The sequence below is a fragment of the Dicentrarchus labrax genome, unplaced genomic scaffold (assembly GCF_905237075.1).
Source record: "Dicentrarchus labrax unplaced genomic scaffold, dlabrax2021, whole genome shotgun sequence".
Lineage (NCBI taxonomy): Eukaryota > Metazoa > Chordata > Actinopteri > Moronidae > Dicentrarchus > Dicentrarchus labrax.
The window spans coordinates 20,125,640-20,145,491 of record NW_026136706.1 but is presented as its reverse complement, the minus strand read 5'-3'; the positions used below and the strand labels follow the sequence as shown (position 1 = coordinate 20,145,491).

Genomic DNA, 19,852 nt, shown 5'->3' with positions numbered 1-19,852 from the left:
TAGTTGTACAATATGCTAAATGAAATAGGTGTCACAAACTAGTGAGCACACTGAGAGTGCCCAGGTACACTTCCTCTCCTCAAAATGAATATTTTGGGAACATGGTGTATATTTGGAAAAGCCAATATGCTTCAGAGCCTGTGTTGTGCACACTTTAGTGAGCTTATGCTATTCTCAGGGTTGTTTGCCTCATTAATTTTCCATCCAACTGCCGAATGGAAACAGCACCAGTGCAGCCAGGACCGGCCCAGCCAAGAGAGCAGTCTGTAGCTAGCTAACTTCTGGAGTGGAACAAAAGAGAGAAAAAGAAGGAGATGAGAAGGAAGGACAGAAGAGGAAGGATAACGGCGTGGAAATGAGTTGAGAGGAGGAAGGTGGCACTGATTTAGGAGAATGCAAGGCTTATGTGTCACATGCTCCTGGCTCTGTACTCGTAAAACATCACAGCTGTTGCGAATCAGCCATGACACTTGCCCTTCCAGAGGGAAACTTCAAATAACAAGCTTCTCACCAGGGACTTAACCAATTTGACATGGAGTAGGGCCTAAGAGTTCTGAAACACAGAGAAAGAGATGCCAATACCAATACTTTGACTTGTTGTGATCATTACAGAGAATAATTCTTCCCCTTGTCCTTTTTGTTTTTCACCATTCAGAAACCTTTAACACCAGGTCCACACTCCTTCCCCTTTGCTCCTCGCCATGGTAAGCCAATAGAGACATGTTGCTTTTGGTCAAACCCACTGAACCCTTTTTAATACAGCAGCAGAATTTTCATATCATCCTATGATTTATTGCTGCTCAGAAATGTCTGTTTCAGCCCTTCTCACTGATCCCTGCTTTGAGACTCAGCACTGGAAGAATTTTAACTAGAATGTTGATTTATTGTTTTGCAGACACAACCTCATCATATCCAGTCTCACTTCTTTAAAACTCACAATTTTAATTTTGCTGGATTATTGCAGATGCTATGTACAGTAAAGCTGTTTTGAAACTGTGATGATGGGTTTAGCGCAAAATATTATGTTCCACAAGTCAATAGCTGAAATAACTGTGTGTACCTTGAGGGTCATTTGTAGGGATGAACCCAGCAGGCAGCTGTTTTCAGCCAAAAACCCTGTGTACACTACTTGTCCTGCACCAAAGAGTGAACACAGTGAAGCATTTAGCTAAAATAAAGAGCAAAATATTTCCATCAGGAGTGGGTGAAACCCAAAAACAGAGAATGAACGTTACTGGATTTATATTCTCCTGGCGGCCAGAAACATAGGCTCTCCACCCTATCAACTTAAATTGTGTTAATATGTCAGTGTTGTGTTTACAGGTTGTTTCCACTGCCCCCATGTGGCAAAAGAAATTAGGATGCCAGGTTTAGATATTGTAGGAATAAGCAATTGTTAAATACTGACATTGAACATTTTGTTGATGGGTTTAAGACAAAAATATAATACAAACAACACAATTTGCTGTTGGGATGAACATCATTTCTTTACATAATTCTTTTTTTCAGGACTAAGAAGGCATCTTACTTGTAACTTAAATCTCTCCTCCCTTGTCCTTGTCAGTTCACCCTAACAGGACCCAGGGCAGACCGCCCCTCTCCCGGAACATAGCCCCAAAGACAACTCTTGGTAATGACTTTTCTGACCTAAAGCTAAGTTCAGAGGTCAGAAAAAACTCTTGACCTGACATCTGACCATTCGACCTGACATCTCTGTCACAATCCTGCAAATCTTAGCTCCTTGTTTACTGTACATACGCCAGTCTTTTGTACATTATGCAGGACATACAGTAATAACTTTTCTCGCAGGTCTACTAACATACACTATATTTCTCAGCTCCAACCACATCTACTAGACAGGAATCTCTGTCGACCCCTGGACCCACACTGCCTGTGGTCACCAAACAGCCAATCGGTAAACAGTGAATCATGGTTCTTTTTAAAAAGCTTCATGGCTCTCATTCCAGCTGTGTGTAGTCATAGACTTGGCAGAGGGTAATTGAGAGGCTGTCAGTGCTTTACAGTGTCCTTTATAATTAGCTGCATGAGCAAGAGTGGCATGCTCTGAGAGTACAGTAGATGGACCATCCCTGTGGGAACCGATGGTGTCAGCTGGGCAATAATGAGGGTAAGGTAGGTGGCCTTGGCTGCATGGCATTTAAGTAAAACCACGAAGCTTGCAGGGATTTTTTTTTTACAGTGACTGATTTGCAAGATATAATATAGATATAATATAATATACACAATTTGATCACAGGTCATGACTCGAATTGAAAATTAGTTAGACAAGGTCACCAGTCGAAAGAGCAGTAGAGGACTGTTCTTGAGAAAAATGGGACTTTTGTCCAGCACTGAGAACCTTGTTAGGTCTCGCTCAGTCATTTCAGATCAGTCATATCTCAAATATACAGACAGTATTTTTCTCACATGTCTGTCATTTGTAAATCCATTATTACCAAATTGATCTTGCATCAGTCCATGCCACTATATAAGATAATATGTTGTGCAATTTAACTACTCAGGTTTTTCTTTCAGTATTTACAGTATGATTATTTATCACCATTACTGCTCATTACAGACTTGAGGCTTTTATTTTCAATGCAGCGCAGGCGATGGCGATGGTGTGAAGTCTGCATGACAGAACTGCATGCACCAGACATTCCTCTCTCTCCAGCAGGAACTTGAGCAGACTTTTTTAAATCAACTTCTTTTCTTGTACTTGTATTACCCTGTCCTTCTGTGGCCCTCCCCTTTTCCAACATTTATCTTTTATTATATTTGCAAGTGACCTTAATTCTTATTAACTAAAGATAGAGTTTTGGTCATACAATTGTCCCAATTCAGGGCCTGGATACATCTGAATATGACCAGATGGATCTGTTCAATTTCAAAGGCTCCTTCAAATGCAGCCTGGATTTGAAGGATACAACTGTTACAACAGTTGATACATACAGGTGAATTCAGGTAGCTATCAATCACTGCTTAAAGTGTTATATATACAGTTTTGCCAGTTGTCCATCATGTGTTGGAGTGAAAACTGAAACCCATTTACTATTTTGTGGTTCTTTGTTGAGCATTTGAAGACAGCTTTGTAGTGATGAACTCCAAAATGACTGAATTAAAAATAAGATAAGTCTTTATTGATCCTAGAGGGGAAATTCAGATGGAAGAAGTAGTTCAGGTAAACAGGGGAATTTTTAAAAAAAATAATAAAATAAGATGAGAATAGAAATAAAAATAGAAACTACCCAAGGGCAATTCAATTTGAAAAAAGTATAGTGGTTCCACATAGTGGCGTGATGTATGAATGAAAATGTGAATACACCATAGTTTTGGTGTCATTTGGGAAAGAGACTCAGGCTCAGTCTGGCCCTCAGGTTTTCTGAAGAATCCACTGCATTGATTTGGAGGATTCAGTCCCTGTATTGAGACACAGCTATAGTTCCCATTTCCAAGTAATTTCTGTAAATAATCATTTGGCCATATTCTTGCTTGTTTATTTCTACTAAATTAGCCTACAACCCCAAAAAACTGCAATATTTTAAACATTACAAGGCCATAAAGTTGAGTAGACATACTAAAGGCCTGAAATGTCATGTTTACATTGCCTTCCTTTTGTTATGTTTTTTTTTTTTTTTTTTGCTCTCTGTTTCTTATTTTCTGACTTCTCTCTTTTTTTCTTACTCTCTTTCACTGAGGTTAACATCTGATCAGATTGAACAATCAATTAAGAATGGTCCATCAAAATCACACCACAAGCAATCAATCAGAAACTATTAAACCCTCATGTGTCATGGCCTCTTAGAGGCACAGCCAATGGATTTGGATGGCCGTCGCTCACAGACATCCTGGCCCTGGTAGCTAAATCTGTCTGTAGTAACACGGCTGTTACATTGCAAATACCTCCATATGGTCAGTCTGCCTTTAAAATTAGACCCCCTCTATCAGATTAGTGCCAGGTAGAAGTTATTGTGTAACCTGTGCTTCAGTCCAGGATAAGCTCTGTGAGTTCTCAGGCCAGTAGCTGTTGGCGCTTCTACTGATCTAAATTTCAGCTGTTCTGTAACTGCCTTTGTGTCTTGCTTTCCTAATTTTTTAGACAATAAAATAACGTTTGTTTTATTTTATTTTGTAAAATAATCTTTCCTACAGAATCTTATATTTGAAATTATATTTTACAGCACAGCATTGTGGCTTCATGGCCATATTTTCTCTCTCTCACACAACCCAGGAGGAATAGACCTCTCCAGATCTGTCTTGCCTCCTTCCCTGGAGGTCCTGTTAGCTCCCAAGCTCCGTCCTCCACTACACATTACAGCCACCATGGCGACTGTGCAAGTCTCCCAGACAAACATGGAGAAGCTTGGAGGGCATCCTCTGAGGAAACAACAAAAAATACCCCAATCCCAACCTCAACCAAACCCCCAGCTCCGGCCGCACTATCGACCACAACCAAAACCCCAAACCAATAAACCTAAATTAAAGCCCAAGGCAAAGGCAAAGGCTCAGCCTCAACCAAAACCCTTTTTCGAACCTGAATCACAACCTCAACCAACATCCCAGCCCAAACACCAGACCCAACCAACTTCCCAGCCCATACCCAAGTCCCAACCTCAACCAACATCCCAGCCCATACCCAGGACCCAACCTCAACCAACATCCCAGCCCATACTCCAGACCCAAGCACAACCCCAATCATCATACCAGCCCATACTCCAGACCCAACCCCTACCACACTCAACATCCCAGCCAAAACTCCAGACCCAACCACAACCCCAACCATCATCCCAGCTCATGCCCCAGAAGCAATTGCAACCCCACCCCCAACCAACATCCCAATCCATACTCCAGCCCAAACCTCAGTTACAACCTCGGCCAAAGCCTCATCCCCAACCACAGTCTCAAACCACAACCCAGCTCCAGGCTGAACCACAACCTCTACCAACACTCCAGCCCAAACACCAGGCCCAACCTCAAAGACAACTGCATCTAAAGACCCAGACCCAGCATCAAATTCGACCAGATCCCCAGCCCACACCTGTGGCACATCGTCAAACACCTCTACCAATACTCCAGCCCAAACACCAGGCCCGACCTCAAATACAACTGCAACTAAAGACCCAGACCCAGCATCAAATTCAACCAGATCCTAAACCCAAACCTGTGGCACATCGCCAAACACCTCAACCAACACTCAAGCACATACCTCAGACCCAACAAACACTACCAAAGATTTACATCCAGCCCAAGCCCCAGCCTCAACCACAATCTACAACTCGACCACAAACCCAAACACAACCTCAACTAAAAATCAAACCAGAACCTCAACTAACCACCAAACAGCAGTATAAGGTCCAACCAACACCTAAACCAAAGATAAATTTTTTCAAGCCAAAAACACAACCTCAACCCAAGAGCCAACCCAATCCCAAAGCAAGGCCTCAACCAAATAGCCAACCCAAGCCCCAACAACCACCTCAATCAAAAAAGCAGCCAAAGTCTCAACAAAAAAAGCAACTAAGTCCACAAACAAGAGACAAACAACCTCACCAAAAGATTCAGCCATGGCCCCAATCTCAACCTTCAACTAAGACCCTCTCCCAACCTGAAACTCATTCTCAACCCATTTCCCTACCACAACCTACACAAAAGACTAAGACCCAGTCCCAACTTGAACCTCTATCCAGGCCCCACCCTACATCTAAGCCCCAACCACAACCTCAACCTGGGCTTCCCTTTCAGTCTCAGACCAGGACCTACTCTGATCCTACCAAGGTCACCCCAAGGCAGGCTGTCCCTACGGGTAAAGACCCTACTTTTTGCCATCAGCAATCCACACAATCAAGTATTAAGACCATATCCAAAGTTACATTTTAAATGGGGCATATTCACTGAAAGTTTAGTTGTACTGTTAATTAAGGAAAACTTGTCAAAAAAAGATATTATAAGAATTTTCAGGTAATCTCAATGAGTTTCCCAAAATCTATCCTTTCAATAGATTTTGTATTTAGAAAACCCTCCAAGCCACGATTAAATGTTTTCAATTGGTAAAGAGTTCATAGAAAACATGCAATCTAAATTGATCTTCCAGTCAAAGTTCTGCATTGTCTGACTACATGAACAAGTTTCACTCTTCATGTATATCATGATCACAACATTTACTCTTAAGAGGTGCATTGATTTAAAAATGACATGTGCTTTAACAGATAAGGGTAGGATATGCCCCATTTAAAAGTCAAATATATATTGATATACATATTATCTTAGATAAATAGTGAGTTTTCTTTCATACAGCTCCTAGTCGACCAGAAGAGGGCAAGCCTCTACCAAGACCTGCCCTGGCTACAGAGAATGCTGGTAGTTACAATCAGGGTAAACACCATGACAAGTTTGTCCCATCACCATCTTTGCTTTTGTCAAGTCACATGGAACCCAGTGCTTTCAATTGTACTTCAAACCATTGGATGATGTCACTGCTTCCCCATCTCCATCTCCATCCTACCACCCTACACCACTCCACCCCACTTCATCATTATCCCTGCCTCCATGTGTGCCTCCATTTTCAGCCCAGCACAGTCACCTCACCCTTGCCCACTCACAACCAGAGCAGTCTGGATAGCTTTCGATCTCATGTATGCCTCTCTGTCATTTCATTCATTGTCCACTCTTCTATATTCTTTTTCACTGATGTGCTCTATCATTTATTCCATATAGGTAAAGCAGTCAAGCTCCAAAGTGGATCATCCTTAACCTCCCCAATTGCCTTTCTGCTCATCTAGGTACTGGCATCATCAGATCATCCATTGCTGAAGTTCCTCGTTCTCCCATTAGCTCATCAGTTCCTTCAGGAGGAAGAAACACCACGCTGTCTCGCAGCCGGGTTCCTCCTCATTCCACTCATAATAGGGTCCGACAAATTTCTCCATCCAAGACGTTCACCAACTCTCACAGCTCCAGCACACCTGGGGGTAATGGAGTACTCACATCCCTTCTTCTCTTTTTCTCTTCCCAAGTAGCTACCTCAGGTTATCCTCTCCTGTCAACACTCTCTCACGCTTTCATCTGCAGCTGTGCATCTACAGAAGAAGACAAACAAACTTGTGGCTCTTGATTTAGCAAATGATCTGTTTGAATGCATACAATAGACATTTGGATGCTTGTGCATTTCTCTTTCTCTCGCTCAACTTCTGCTTCACCTCCTCTCCTCCACACTCTGCCACATGTGCTCGGTGTATATTTCACAGCTTTACCACGAGCAGCAGTGGCGTCTCTGGGGTCAGGATCGTTAACATGATTTACGGTCCCTCTTGCTGGCCGGATGGGAAGTCTGGCCACAGCACTGGCCAGGACACACCACATTTTACACCAACTATGCCAAGCCAAGCACTGTGTAGACAGTACAGCCGCCACAGCCAATCTCTCTTTTTCTTTCTCTTTCTCTCTCAAACACACTCCCCAAAGAGTTACAGAAGAAGAGAGAGAGAATGAGAAATGTCAAACGATAGAATTTATGTAAGTCATCCATTTGTATCCAGAACATCTGTAAAACCAGGTTGAAAACACAAACAAGTCTCCAGCTTTATTGTCACTGACGTTCGACAGCAAGAAAAGTAAGAAAATGGACAGTGAGAAAGCAAGACAAACATTTTTTCTTTCTGACCTTCTTCTTATTTGGGATTGGTGTGATTGCCACAGTGACACAAAACATTTTATAACAGACCTTTTTCTCCCTCCAACAGCCGATCGGGCGCATCATAGGGGCATTGCTCTTCCTAAACCTGTGGTGTGGTCCAAAGAGAAACCTGGTAAAGACAAATCAAGATAATTGCCTTTCAGCGTTCCTCACTCACTAACCAAGAGCCACTGTTATGTCCCGTCCCACATAGTCACACTGATCTGTGCTGTTGTCACAATCCTCTCATGCTTTGTGATTTACAACTTGTCTGTCAGTGTGATGTTTTGTGTCTGGTCGTGGTCTGTGTTGTCCAGTGTAGTCCTAGTAGCATATACTTGACTGAGACTGAAGCCATATATAATTCTAATTTTGGGATATACCTGTCCTCTCCACATTATTTAGTCTACCACACATATGGACCTGTAATCAGGAACTGGCTTGAATTAGTCTGAATGTAGCTTTAGCCTGCTTGTTGTGAAAGGTGAATGTGGTTTACCCTTCTTTGGTCAATCACATTGTTTCCATTTTGCCAGGCAGGCTCAGTTAATTGGAGTAATTGAATCCATCTCCCAACAAACCACGTCTGGACCACATGTATTAATGATGACGCTCCGCTCACTCCTTGTTGTTTAGAGTTGTGAAAAGAGGTTGTGCTTCAGTCCCATGTCACAGCTGGTGTGTGTTATTTCTGGAAACTTTGACGGTTTCAGAGGTCTTCAAGGAGTCACAAGGCTCTCTGGAAGCAGCTCTACAATAAAGAATAGTCATTTTGTCTGCCACCCTGCACACATACCCAAGCACAAAGCGACACAGTTCACCTTCTTGCCCCCATAAAGTAAATTACATGCAAATAAATCTATCATTATTACTTATACCAAACAGCACTGCATTTTTGTATTGTAACCAAAAGCTGGAACGGAGTTTGCTATTGGTGTCAGTTTATATAAACAGTTTTATAGAATTCATATTGGCATTTCAAGTTGAATTTGTTTCAAAGCTTTGCTTATAGTGGACTGCAGGTGTGTAATGGACAGTGTCCATCCATGAAATCTGAGTGTGTGTTGCAAAAAGCAACAACCCCAGTGATGTGAGACACTGGTATGTATTTCAGTGGGAATATTTTTCTGGACTGAATGTGAGTCTCCGTGTTTCGATTGCAAGTATTTTTACGTTCTTGTCCTGAAGAGGAAGTTATCTGACAGAAACCAGCACTCACACCACTGCTGCTGTTTTACATCACATATCTGAGGGGTTTGGCAGATCAGAGACTATGCCTTCTGGTTGAGGGGTTTATTGTACAAGAGCAAACCAAACGCTCCCTCTATAGTAACCGTAGAACATCGACCTGATGATATTTTATACATTGTAGACATATTGTTTACGTATATATTGTTGATATTACTATTATCTTATCAGATTACATCATGATGGCTTGTTCTTAGTTCCTGCCCAGTTAATCATGACATCATTCTCTTGAGCTGTCAGTCCTTCATTTCACATAACCCTGTCTTTTGTGTTTGTAAATCTTCAGGCTGGCATTTAAATTACTGCATCATCATATCATGTGTGTTTGTGTATGAACATATGTTTGCCATTAGCTGTCAGTTATACCATGTATGAGTCAGAGGCACTCTTAGGAAATATTCTCAGGGTTAATCAGTGAGGCTTGTTGGCAGATGTTGTTTCAGTTTGTCTTGATAGCTTCAACTCTTTTCTCTTGGGAGTAGATTCCAGATATCACTGATTTATGTTGACCAGGAGAAGGTCAGCTCCAAAGAGGAAACAAATCCAAGACAAATGTTTTTGGAAAATTACAGTATCTTGTTGACAGAATGACCATTAATGAATCCCTGAGATAAGTAAGTGAGAAATGATGCAGGGAGTGGATGCTCTGGAAATGAATCACAAGAATCAAAATGGATTACCCCTAAGCAACTCAAGATATGAAACGTGTAAAGCAAACTCGATGTGTCAAGCCTCCTAGAGCTTCTCCACATCCTCTAAGATATTACAACAAATATTCAGGAAGACTGCTTTAACAGTGTTTATTTAAGGCAGAACCCCCGTGTTAAGAAATCTGAGTTTGACAGTTTGTAGTTGAGGTGTTTTCATTCCAAAGCTTTGCTCCTCCTTGTGATTACTTATCCAGTCCACTAAAGCAAATTAATTCCTTGTGTTTATTAAAGCAGTTTATAGTGAAACTGATCTGGTCTTTGTCTGACAGCTTGGCTTGATCTTTATTTTATTGTTTTCTCTGTGGTGCAGGAATTTTGTGGAAAATTTGGTGGTCAATCTGCATCATATCCAAAATAATTTTTCATAGAACAGAGTCAGAACCATACTAAATAAAGTTATTGGACCTGCTACCTTACTTTTCTGTTTAGGATTCACTAAGGATTCTTAAATTCCTCAGTTATTCTTCTGGGGCTTTAGGGTGAGTCTTTAAAGCACTGGTTTATAGTTTCATGGTTATTAAACTCTGACATGGTTTATATTAGTCATAGACCATGGCAAGCACTTCACAAAGTGACATTTCAGCATTTCACATGCAATCTGCTTGGCTTTTATGTGCTTTATTGTTGCTTGTATTATGCCTTTGTTTGTGTACTCATTTTTTAGTACACAGTATTATTGTGGTCTTCTGTCCTGCTAAATATTTCCCTTTTTGACAGTCTTTCATCATTATTGCACTATTAAAATAACCAAAAACAGTTGTTTTCAGTTTTGTATCTCTCCTTCAGTGCCGACCACCTGTTCTGTTTCAATGTGATTCTTATTCTGAAATGGACTCTTGTTTCCTACAATTCCCTGCAGTTCTGCGTCCCTCTATTCCTGTCAACAAGAAACCCAACCTGGTGGGGAAACCTAGTGACCATGGTGAGGGCAATTCTGATGGCTGTACTTACCACACTAAACACTACTGCACCTTTACTGTACACACAACAGTAGGTCTAGGGAAGGCTTGACCTAAGCTGCTTCTTTAGCCGGTGGTTCTCAAATGTTTCCTTCATCCCTCCCTTTCAATGCAGAAAATAATTATCCCACCCCTCTGTAAACCAATTCATTTTTATCAACCATTGATCATATTATTGTTATATACCATATAAGCCAAGTTGTTGTTTTATTGAAATAATATCGAGAAACATCAAGAATTTCGATCTGTTAAAAATGCAAGTCACAGTATAGTTGATTTTTATTTTAGCTTTTTGCAGAGAGTTAGATGCGAAGATTGATACGCTCTCATGTCTGTCTCGTGTATGGTCAATATGAAGCTAAAGCCAGGTACAGGTTAGCTTAGCTTAGCAAAAAGACAGTAAGCAGGGGCAATCAGCTGACCTAGCTTTGTATGAAAGGTAACGTATCAAATTCTGCCAAGAAACAAGAGAAGAACCGAGGTTAGATAGATATACTTTATTGATCCCAAGCTGGGAAATTGCAGGTTGAAGACCATGGTTTATACACTTCCTTCATCTGGATTAAACAAGATATAAAAAGTTACCTTTATAGTGCTGATAAGAAGGATTTTGCTACCCAATGGACAGAGCTGGGCTAGCTGTTTCCAGTCTTTATCTAACCTAAACTAGCTGCTGACTGTAGCTTCATAATTATTGCAGACATGAGAGTGGTGTCAATCTCATTTAAGTTTCCCCCAAACTGTCAGAGTTTGTGTGAAGACACACACGACACAAATCTTGTTTGCTATATTGACAGTGGACCTGAAACAGAACTAACTTCAGTGAGAATGATATGCCCATCTTGTATTTTTCTTGCTGTTTTGTTGTCTGAATGAAGCCTGCTGAGCTTAATCTCCATAGCCTTGCTAGCGTGAAAGCACACTTGTTTATTTATTAGTCCCATGAAGCAGAGTTATTCAACTCTAGTTCCACTACACATTTTTCCACAAGGTCAAGTGTTGGCTGCAGTGCCTCTACGCCCTCCATTATAGTTTGAGAACCACTGTCTTATGTGACCAAAACAGCATTCATCCTAACATTATGACTCATCTCAGCAGTCTTGTTGCTAAGACTTCTTTTCTGGACTCACACTGTTCTCTCTGTCATTTGTTTCTATCTTTTTCCCTTCTCTCTGTTTCCACAATGCAGACAAAGCCAGTATTTGTGCGTGTGTGTTGTGTGTGTGTGTGTGTGTGTGTGTGTGTGTGTGTGTGTGTGTGAGTAAGCGCATGGTTCTGAGCATCTGGGCATCTTTGGTCTCAGTAGATGTATTCTGGCAGACCTTTTTCCTCTTTAAAGAGCGCAAGAGATATTACTGAACAAGCAAACTCTGATCTTTCAGCAGCCAGGAAAAGGCCACTGAGTTGCTCAGTGAGGATGGCCAGAGCAGATGGATCACAACTGTGTATGACTGTGAGTCAGATGATCAGGGTGAAGAACTGATCTCTTCTCCTCCTCCTCCTCCTCCTGCTCTCTGTCCTCAGATAAACCCATGGACCTGAAACAAGGAGACAAGGATTCCATCTTGAAGCCATTCCCTCAGGTCACAGCCAAGCCCAAGCAAGAGCGCAGGCAGCAGACAACCACCTCCGCCCCGGCAGTAAACAGTACGAGTGACACAACTTTTCATGTATCTGAGGAAGACCTCCATGAATGAGAGGATAATATGTGATTGTACATGCTTTGAGTCAATGCATGAAAGCGATAATTATCAGGGGATATTAGTGAGCCTCTTGCATTTTGCAGGTGTGTATTGTAATAAGATGGAGAAAAGAAAGGAGAACACTTTCTAAGAGCCAGACAAAGAGCCCAGTGCATCCCAGAGCAGGTGCTGGCCTGGCTGGTCGTTGACCTGAGCCAGAGCTATAAAAACGAGGACAGAGAGAGCTGCCAGGAACTGCTGGCACATCAAACTAACACCAACTCCACTCTCCTGCTTTCTTTTCAGGCAGCCGTTTTGACATAAATGAAAACTCCTCCATATTCAGGCCTATGCCTGCGTCAGAGGTAGACATCATGGGCAAGAAGCGCTTTGTAGGTAAGCCCGATTTACATCTCCACTGCAGGTTTAAAATTCTTCATCACTGAAATCATCAGCTCTCTAGCAACACTACTCGATACTACTACATGAATAAATGAGAATGAAAAGGGTGGTGGGCATAATGGAATTACTTTTATTGCGCCTGTGTACAGCTCCCCATGTGATCTACAAGACGGATAAGAAGCCAGATGAGCCATGCTCTATCACCTCCTCCCTCTCTTACTTCCCTGATGAGGAGGGCAGCGATCAGAATGTCACTGGTCCTCCCCGAATACCTCCCTCCAACCTCACTGTGGTTACTGTGGAGGGCTGCCCGTCTTTCGTCATTCTTGACTGGCAGAAATCTGACAATGAAACCAGAGGTATGGTAAACGAAAAGGCTGACATTTTTAAAGAACAACTGATCTGTGATTTAAATTCAGTGAAGCTCTCAGCTTCTCAGGCCGGTGAGCCTCTGGGTTAGGCTTTGCGTCAGGGTGCTTGGACCCCGTTACACTTGCTTGCAAGTCTAGTTTTGCTTTGGGAAATTAGCTCTTCAGTCCATTCCCACTCAGCAGGTTGTACGAATGTAAATAAGCCATACTTGATAAAGGCTTTTAACTAGACCCCTCCAATTTGGGACCATTTACCTTCTGGAATACAGCCAAAATTAATAAATTGCTTTTTAACCATTAGTAAAGCTAAAATATAACCCATGTATACCTTTATTGGATTACAGGTAGATCATATTTGGGTGCTTTGGAAGTCTTTCAATGTTACATCTTAATATCCTGCCTCAAGATTTCACATCTCTGTCATAAAAAAAGTTTAAATTTGTGTTATTTAAAGCTGACTGATATTCTGGCTCCTTTATCAGAGTATGAAGTTGTATCCAAAACTAAAGGACCACACGGAGAGGAGGTGTCCATACTGACGACCAACCAGACACACACAGCCGTGGAGAATCTCCAACCAGAGAGCAGGTTTGTGATATTATTGTCGGACAAATTATGTCATGGAAAAATGCTGCCTTCAAATATTTTTCCTTTAGTCTTCCAGTTGGTCAGGTACTCTCACTGTGTATCATCAAGTCAAGTCAAATTTATTTATACAGCCCAATATCACAAATCACAGTCTGTACTCTACACCCTCTATCCTTTGAGGATCAAACACACACAAACACACTGAGGGAAAGAGAGACAAGGACAACATGCACACAAGGGAGAGAGAGAGAGAGAGACAGAGAGACAGAGAGACGAGAGGAGAGGCTGAATCCTCCTGGAGAACAAAGATCCAGATCCAAACATCTGGAATGAGGCATGGACAGCCAACGGAGAGAAAGAGAGAGAGAGAGAGGTCCTAGGACAGCAGATGGTCCAGCGCAGAGAAGCCAGAATGCAAAGTTAATACGAGGAGAAACTAGGTAGGGAGAGAGACAAACAAACAGAGGATTATTAGTCTGATAGTCAGGCTAGTGGACTCCAAATCCTATAAACTATAACCCTAGCAGGCCCTATATTTACCTGCCAAGCTAGGTCCCTGATGTCAAACTTGACATATTCCTAGTATATATTCCTAGATAAAGTAGTGGCACCTATTCTCATAGGCTGAACGCAGTCTGCTTTCAGCAGGTCTGGGTGGACCCAGAAAGAAGGCCAGTTATCCACAAAACCAAATCCCTGCTCACTAATAACAAGCTGACCAGTAGTTCAGTGAAGTAAGCCTATTGTACATCTCATGATGATTACCTTTCATGGGTATGGGACCAAAGACAATTTATTGTCTTTTTGGCATACTCCGAAGTCCTGGCTAGGCTTTCTTTTGTGATCTCTGACTGCTTCATCCTTATGTTATTGGTGGATTTCTGCTCAAATTGTTCTGGTGACCATATAAAATGTGAGGTAGTTTTACTGTTCACAATTCCCTCATATTTAAACTCTCATAAGCATTCACACACGCAGGATATAATGGAATGAAAATACGCATTCTTCTTCAGCAGCTCGTTTTTCTGTCTCCTTGCCTCTTCTGATTTCATTTTGAGTTGCTTGTCAAGCATGACGTAGTTGGTATTATTGTGGAATTGGGCTAGCAGAGCTCTGCGGCTGGTTGCAGGCTATTTTTTGGGCTCTGGTTCTGCTAACGGCCTCACGGGATGTTGAGGGTTCAGCAGAACTGTATGGTAAGGGAGTGTCTATTTTCTTCCTCTTCCTCAAAGCTTCACCTCTGGTTAAAGGGTAATTACCCAGTGATTTAAAACTGGGTCCTATGTTTACATATTTTGGGGTCTAAATGAAGTTTTGGAATTGGTCCAGTATCCGGCAGCTGCAAAATGGACTACAATGATTGCAATGTAGTCCTTAGGGGCAATTGTTCCTGTCAAGAGTACGTCCACTAACAGTGCTTGTTTTTGCCCCTGACTTATTCAGATTGTTATTCCAAGTATGTGACAAACTTGGAAAGTATCTCTACAGAGACAGACCTTTTTGTTAGAGTAAGATCACTTTCAGGGGACATACGTTTGACACTGCATCCAGTTTTAGGCTGCTGACTGAGGCTGATCTCCTGGACCAGTTCCAAGACTATTTGTACCTATTAGTCATTTAGACCCCAAAATAGCCTATGTAATAACAGGTTTAAAAATACTGGAATAACCTTTCAAGGGGGGTTACTTTGCTCATGAAAAGGGTCAGCATGCTTTTCACTGACCCAGCTGTTAGCAGGTGTAGCAGGCACACATCCAGGAAGAGCTGAATCATTTCCAGCAACTTCCATCAGAGAATCACATTTAAAATCAAGGAGAGTCATTTCTGGCAAACATTTGACATCCAGCCAGCACACAGGCGCATCCGTGTCAGTGGAGGCTAGAACATCCAGGTGACTTTGACAATTTGTCATGTTAATGTAAACCTTTGTCAAAAAGGAAGGTTCACATTTACATTTAACATTAACGTTTTTTACATAAACCTTTTGCTTAAATGTTTCCGGTGGAGTTTTTGTAGCACTATGTAGCAGTTTTCTATGAGTGAGTTGTGTTGTGCAAGCGTACGAGGATGGACTTAGTGCCCATGTGCACACAGGTGACGTAATACATATTCCTGTGTGGTGTCACACTATTCCACTGATCAACAGGTGAATACAAAGGCAGTGAAGGCTAATTGCTAATAAACATGGATGGGTTTCAAGCTGAAAACTGAAAAATGCATACATTGTGTTTGTAAGACCTCAAGGATACAGACAATGTGTCTTGGTGATTAACACTGAAAGTAAACATTTCTTTTGTTTGGGCAGAAATTCCCAGGGGCACCTTTAACAAATACTGTATGCTTGAACTAACTGGCTGATTACATTAGTACAGGTCACTGCAGAGTATTAAATGTCCCTGAAGAGCTATTAGTGTGCTTTGTTTGAAGGTATCACTTGTACTCTTTCAGCACAGGCAGTGATTATGTTTGGTTTTGCAAACACAAAATGGCCAAAGCGACACAAAAGCTGAGGAAATCTGGGTGGAGAGGGTCACTGAGTTTTTAATTAGATCTTAGCATCTGGAGTCTCAGAACTCACCAGAACCCTCCCCTGGGCTGGGTTTGCTGGCCCAACTATTGCCAGGACATCTGAACGCAGCACGTGGAATAACCATCAGCCCTGTGTGCGAGTGTGTGCGTGTGTATGTCTTTGTGTGTGAGACCAATTCTTAACCGTGAAAATATTATGCGTCCCAGTTCTGGAGTTGGAAGGAATTTAGACTGAAAACTCCTGAAAGTTTGAATTATGCCTTTTATTCCCTTTTTTTCTATTTTATTTCAGTTATGAATTCAAAGTAACACCAAAGAATGAGCTGGGAACAGGACCCTCCAGTGATCCTGTGACTTTTAGCACAGAATCAGGCAAGTTTTACAAACCATCTAATCCACTAAAGTCATACAAGAGGAAATTCCTGATAAACCCTGATGTGTTTGCTCTGATAGAAGAGGTTAATTAGTTGCATGTTGATGCCACTGTATACGTTGCTAACTATCAGGCAGTGATCAGCATTGCTTTGAATCTCAGAAGGTGGGCCATTAGGCAGTTGTTAGGCTAATAGTTTCAACATGGCACTGGGGTCTGAATAATTAAGACTCAAGGGTCTTGTCAGCTCACCAGATGTCCTCTGAGGCTCATTTCTAACAGAGGCATATCATCCACCTGGTGATCAGAGCGCTCTGAACAAAGCTAAATCTGCACCAATCACAGGGCAGCTGAAGCACAGCCCTGAGTTGATCACATGTCTTTAAACTCACAATGACAACACTGAGGGGGGAATTCTTTGCTTAATTGGCCTCCTGCCCTTGTGCAATCAAAGCGCTGCCTGTTGGGGCTGAACATTGTAAATACTAGGCCAAATGGGCTCTGATACAAGTCTGGGTTTGTCTAGCACAATAATTCAAGATGTCTCATGCTTGTGTGTTGATCATAAGTTGTTTTGATGACGTTATTCATTGCAACTTTCTCTCACGTTTGTAGCGGATCCACGAGTGAGCGAAAATGTTTCAGGTGAATCTTTTTCTCTTCTTATCAATATGTTCTGGCAAAATTAAGCAGAATGTTGAACTGTAACTAGTTTTGGATCTTGTTTATAGAGATAACAAATAACAGATACATTCTAATGAATTCCCTCACAGGCAAAGATGCCATCTGGACTCAGTTCCCGTTTAAATCCGACGCCTACTCTGAATGCAACGGAAAGCAATATGTGAAGAGAACTTGGTACCGAAAGTTTGTGGGCATCCAGCTCTGCAACTCCCTGAGATACAAGGTCTACCTGAGTGACTCTCTCCATGGTAATTACAGATTGAAACATTAGCTGCTTAGGGCCCCCAGGCGCCAGCAGCAAATTACAAATCCGCTACGTCTCCAAAAAGTCAGCTCTGTGAGAACATCCTTGTTGTAGGATAACAGTGCATGTGTTTGCATTATTATTAGGGGTTCAAATTGGCCTAAATCCAGAGAGGAACATGCGATTCTTCAGTTATTTTAAAGGGTTTTCATAGAACCCCCAAAAATGGTTGGGCTTGTTCAGGGTAACTCCATTAATGAATTTGCAGTTGTGTTGTCTTAATAATGTTACATTTGAAGATTAGATTACTTTATAAATCCCCAGATGTTGATGATGATGATGTCAAAAACAAATATTCCAAAGGGGACCTTTTTTTGGGAGCCTCCCAAACCACTAAATGAAAACAATTTATTTAATACAATGGCTCAATAAATAAATGAAAAGTGAAAAATAAAATATGCACCTGAAAAATGTACCAATAAAACTGACAATAAATATGAAATGAAACATTGAAATTATGTCAAAAATACAAGCCAAATATCAGAAATCTGCCCATCTGCCTCCTCTGTAGGGAAGTTCTACAACATCGGAGATCAGACGGGACACGGTGAGGACCATTGTCAGTTTGTGGACTCCTTCCTGGATGGACGGACCGGTAGCCAGATGATGGCTGACCAGCTTCCAAGCAGGCCAGGTATTCTGGTTAGCCATAACCATTAATATCATCATCATTTTAAGTCTTTAGTGATGTAGACTCTTATCCCTCCTCTGTGTCTTTGTACCAGGGTTTTATAGAGCGATGAGACAGGAGCCTGTCAGCTTTGGAGAGATTGGAGGGAAGTCACATGTTACTTATGTAGGCTGGTACGAGTGCGGCACACCCATACCTGGGAAGTGGTAAGACTTCACGAGGCTGTCCAGGAAGGGTGACTTCCTTGGTGGAAGAAGAGGATGCCTGACTAGGCCTGAGGGGAGGTGGGCCTTTCTTTCATGTTACCATGGAGACTGTAGATGGGTCTGTCTGTTTGAACTCGACTCTCGCCCAGGCATGAAACCTGTACAGGGCTATTAGGTGTCACCAACCTCGATTGCATTTGTAACATTGGTCTTAATTTCTGTATTTATCAAAAATGTCACAACAGTCGAAAGAATGCAGGAGTTTGAGTGAACCAAAATGTTGAATATAAAGTAATCACAGAGAAAATGTTGGGAAGCTGGCTCCCAAAGTGTAATAACTTGTATGATATTATTTATCAAGGGGATTGTTACTGAATATTCTGTGTGTGCTCTGGCTTTTGAGATGAGAAAGTAAAAATTGTTCCAAATACTTGCATGTCATTGAGCACCCATGCATTTGTGTAGAGAAAGGTGCCAATCATACTTTCATTGCGTACATTTGGACTATGTAAGATACGATATGCGGAATTGACCTTCTGCTGGCCCTAATGGATTATTAGCAGTTGCAGTTTGCACAGCATTAAACTTTTGTTCATATATGTATATGGTGTGAAATACAATTTGTATACCAGGGATCATGTAGATTGATATATTTCAGGTAAAAGATGAAACAGCTTTAGCCAAATTGTTGATCTATTGTAAGAAAACCAAAGCTTGAGCCCAACGTTTCTATGGGGTCACTTGGACACAAAAGATTTATGTATTTGTAATGCTCGTGCAGTCTTGTCCTGTATTTTATAAAAGAATAAAATATTAAAATTATAAATAAATAAACTGAGCTTCAAGGTGGAAATGACATAAGCAAATGACATAATTTATGTTGTTGTGTTCAAATTTACTACGTGTACATAAAGCTATTAATCATTGGAGAGACATTACCAGGTTTTTTCCACATCTGTCATGACTGCAGTTGTTTTTGATGCACCATGTATGTTTTCAGTAATAAATCTTGTTTTTATATTTACTGATATTCATTTCCATTTGACTTCAATGCCTCTCATATTAAAGGAAAATGTTGACGTTTTGGGAAAGCTTATGCACTTGTATGTCTGTATTTAGCTTAGCACAAACACTGGAAACAGCTAGCCTGGCTCAGTCAGCAAAACATAGCAACACATATCTTGTTTGTTTAATCTGCACAAAAAACAAATATAACATATTAATTGGTGTGCTACAGTGGTGCTGATTGGTGGATTTTGTTTCCTTTGGACAGAGCCAGGTTGGCTGTTTCCTCGTTTAGTCTTTACGCCAAGCTACGTTAGCTGGCGTAGCCTCATACTTCTCTCTGCAGGAAAGTTGAAAAATATTTCCCAAAAACGTTTCCTTTAGGTTTTATGATGCATAGTCACTGGCAGGGTGTTTTTGTGCTTAAACTCCCCTTCCAATCAAAATGTTTTTCTTCTAGTTCCTACAGTTGTTTGTCCGAGCTTCAC

The 19,852-nt window shown here is 41.4% G+C and overlaps 1 protein-coding gene across 9 annotated transcripts in view; it reads left to right on the top strand.

Moving 5' to 3' along the window:
- Positions 1-19,389, top strand: part of LOC127365585 (target of Nesh-SH3) — a 30,341-nt gene extending 10,952 nt beyond the window's left edge. The window contains exons 7-23 of one of the 9 annotated variants that reach the window (XM_051403817.1): positions 656-704; positions 1,565-1,630; positions 1,838-1,915; positions 4,232-5,803; positions 6,295-6,357; positions 6,780-6,968; positions 7,740-7,805; positions 10,490-10,552; positions 12,114-12,236; positions 12,578-12,667; positions 12,823-13,032; positions 13,527-13,632; positions 16,454-16,533; positions 17,150-17,179; positions 17,308-17,466; positions 18,034-18,156; positions 18,248-19,389. In XM_051403817.1, the coding sequence (XP_051259777.1) occupies positions 656-704; positions 1,565-1,630; positions 1,838-1,915; positions 4,232-5,803; positions 6,295-6,357; positions 6,780-6,968; positions 7,740-7,805; positions 10,490-10,552; positions 12,114-12,236; positions 12,578-12,667; positions 12,823-13,032; positions 13,527-13,632; positions 16,454-16,533; positions 17,150-17,179; positions 17,308-17,466; positions 18,034-18,156; positions 18,248-18,363 (3,183 nt within the window). In that variant the 3' untranslated portion in view covers positions 18,364-19,389. Of the gene's footprint in view, positions 1-655; positions 705-1,564; positions 1,631-1,837; positions 1,916-4,231; positions 5,804-6,294; positions 6,373-6,779; positions 6,969-7,739; positions 7,806-10,489; positions 10,553-12,113; positions 12,237-12,577; positions 12,668-12,822; positions 13,033-13,526; positions 13,633-16,453; positions 16,534-17,149; positions 17,180-17,307; positions 17,467-18,033; positions 18,157-18,247 lie in introns of those variants that run through there. The other 8 variants (XM_051403815.1, XM_051403818.1, XR_007885232.1 and 5 more) reach the window with 8 other exon arrangements.
- Positions 19,390-19,852: the final 463 nt, after the last annotated feature.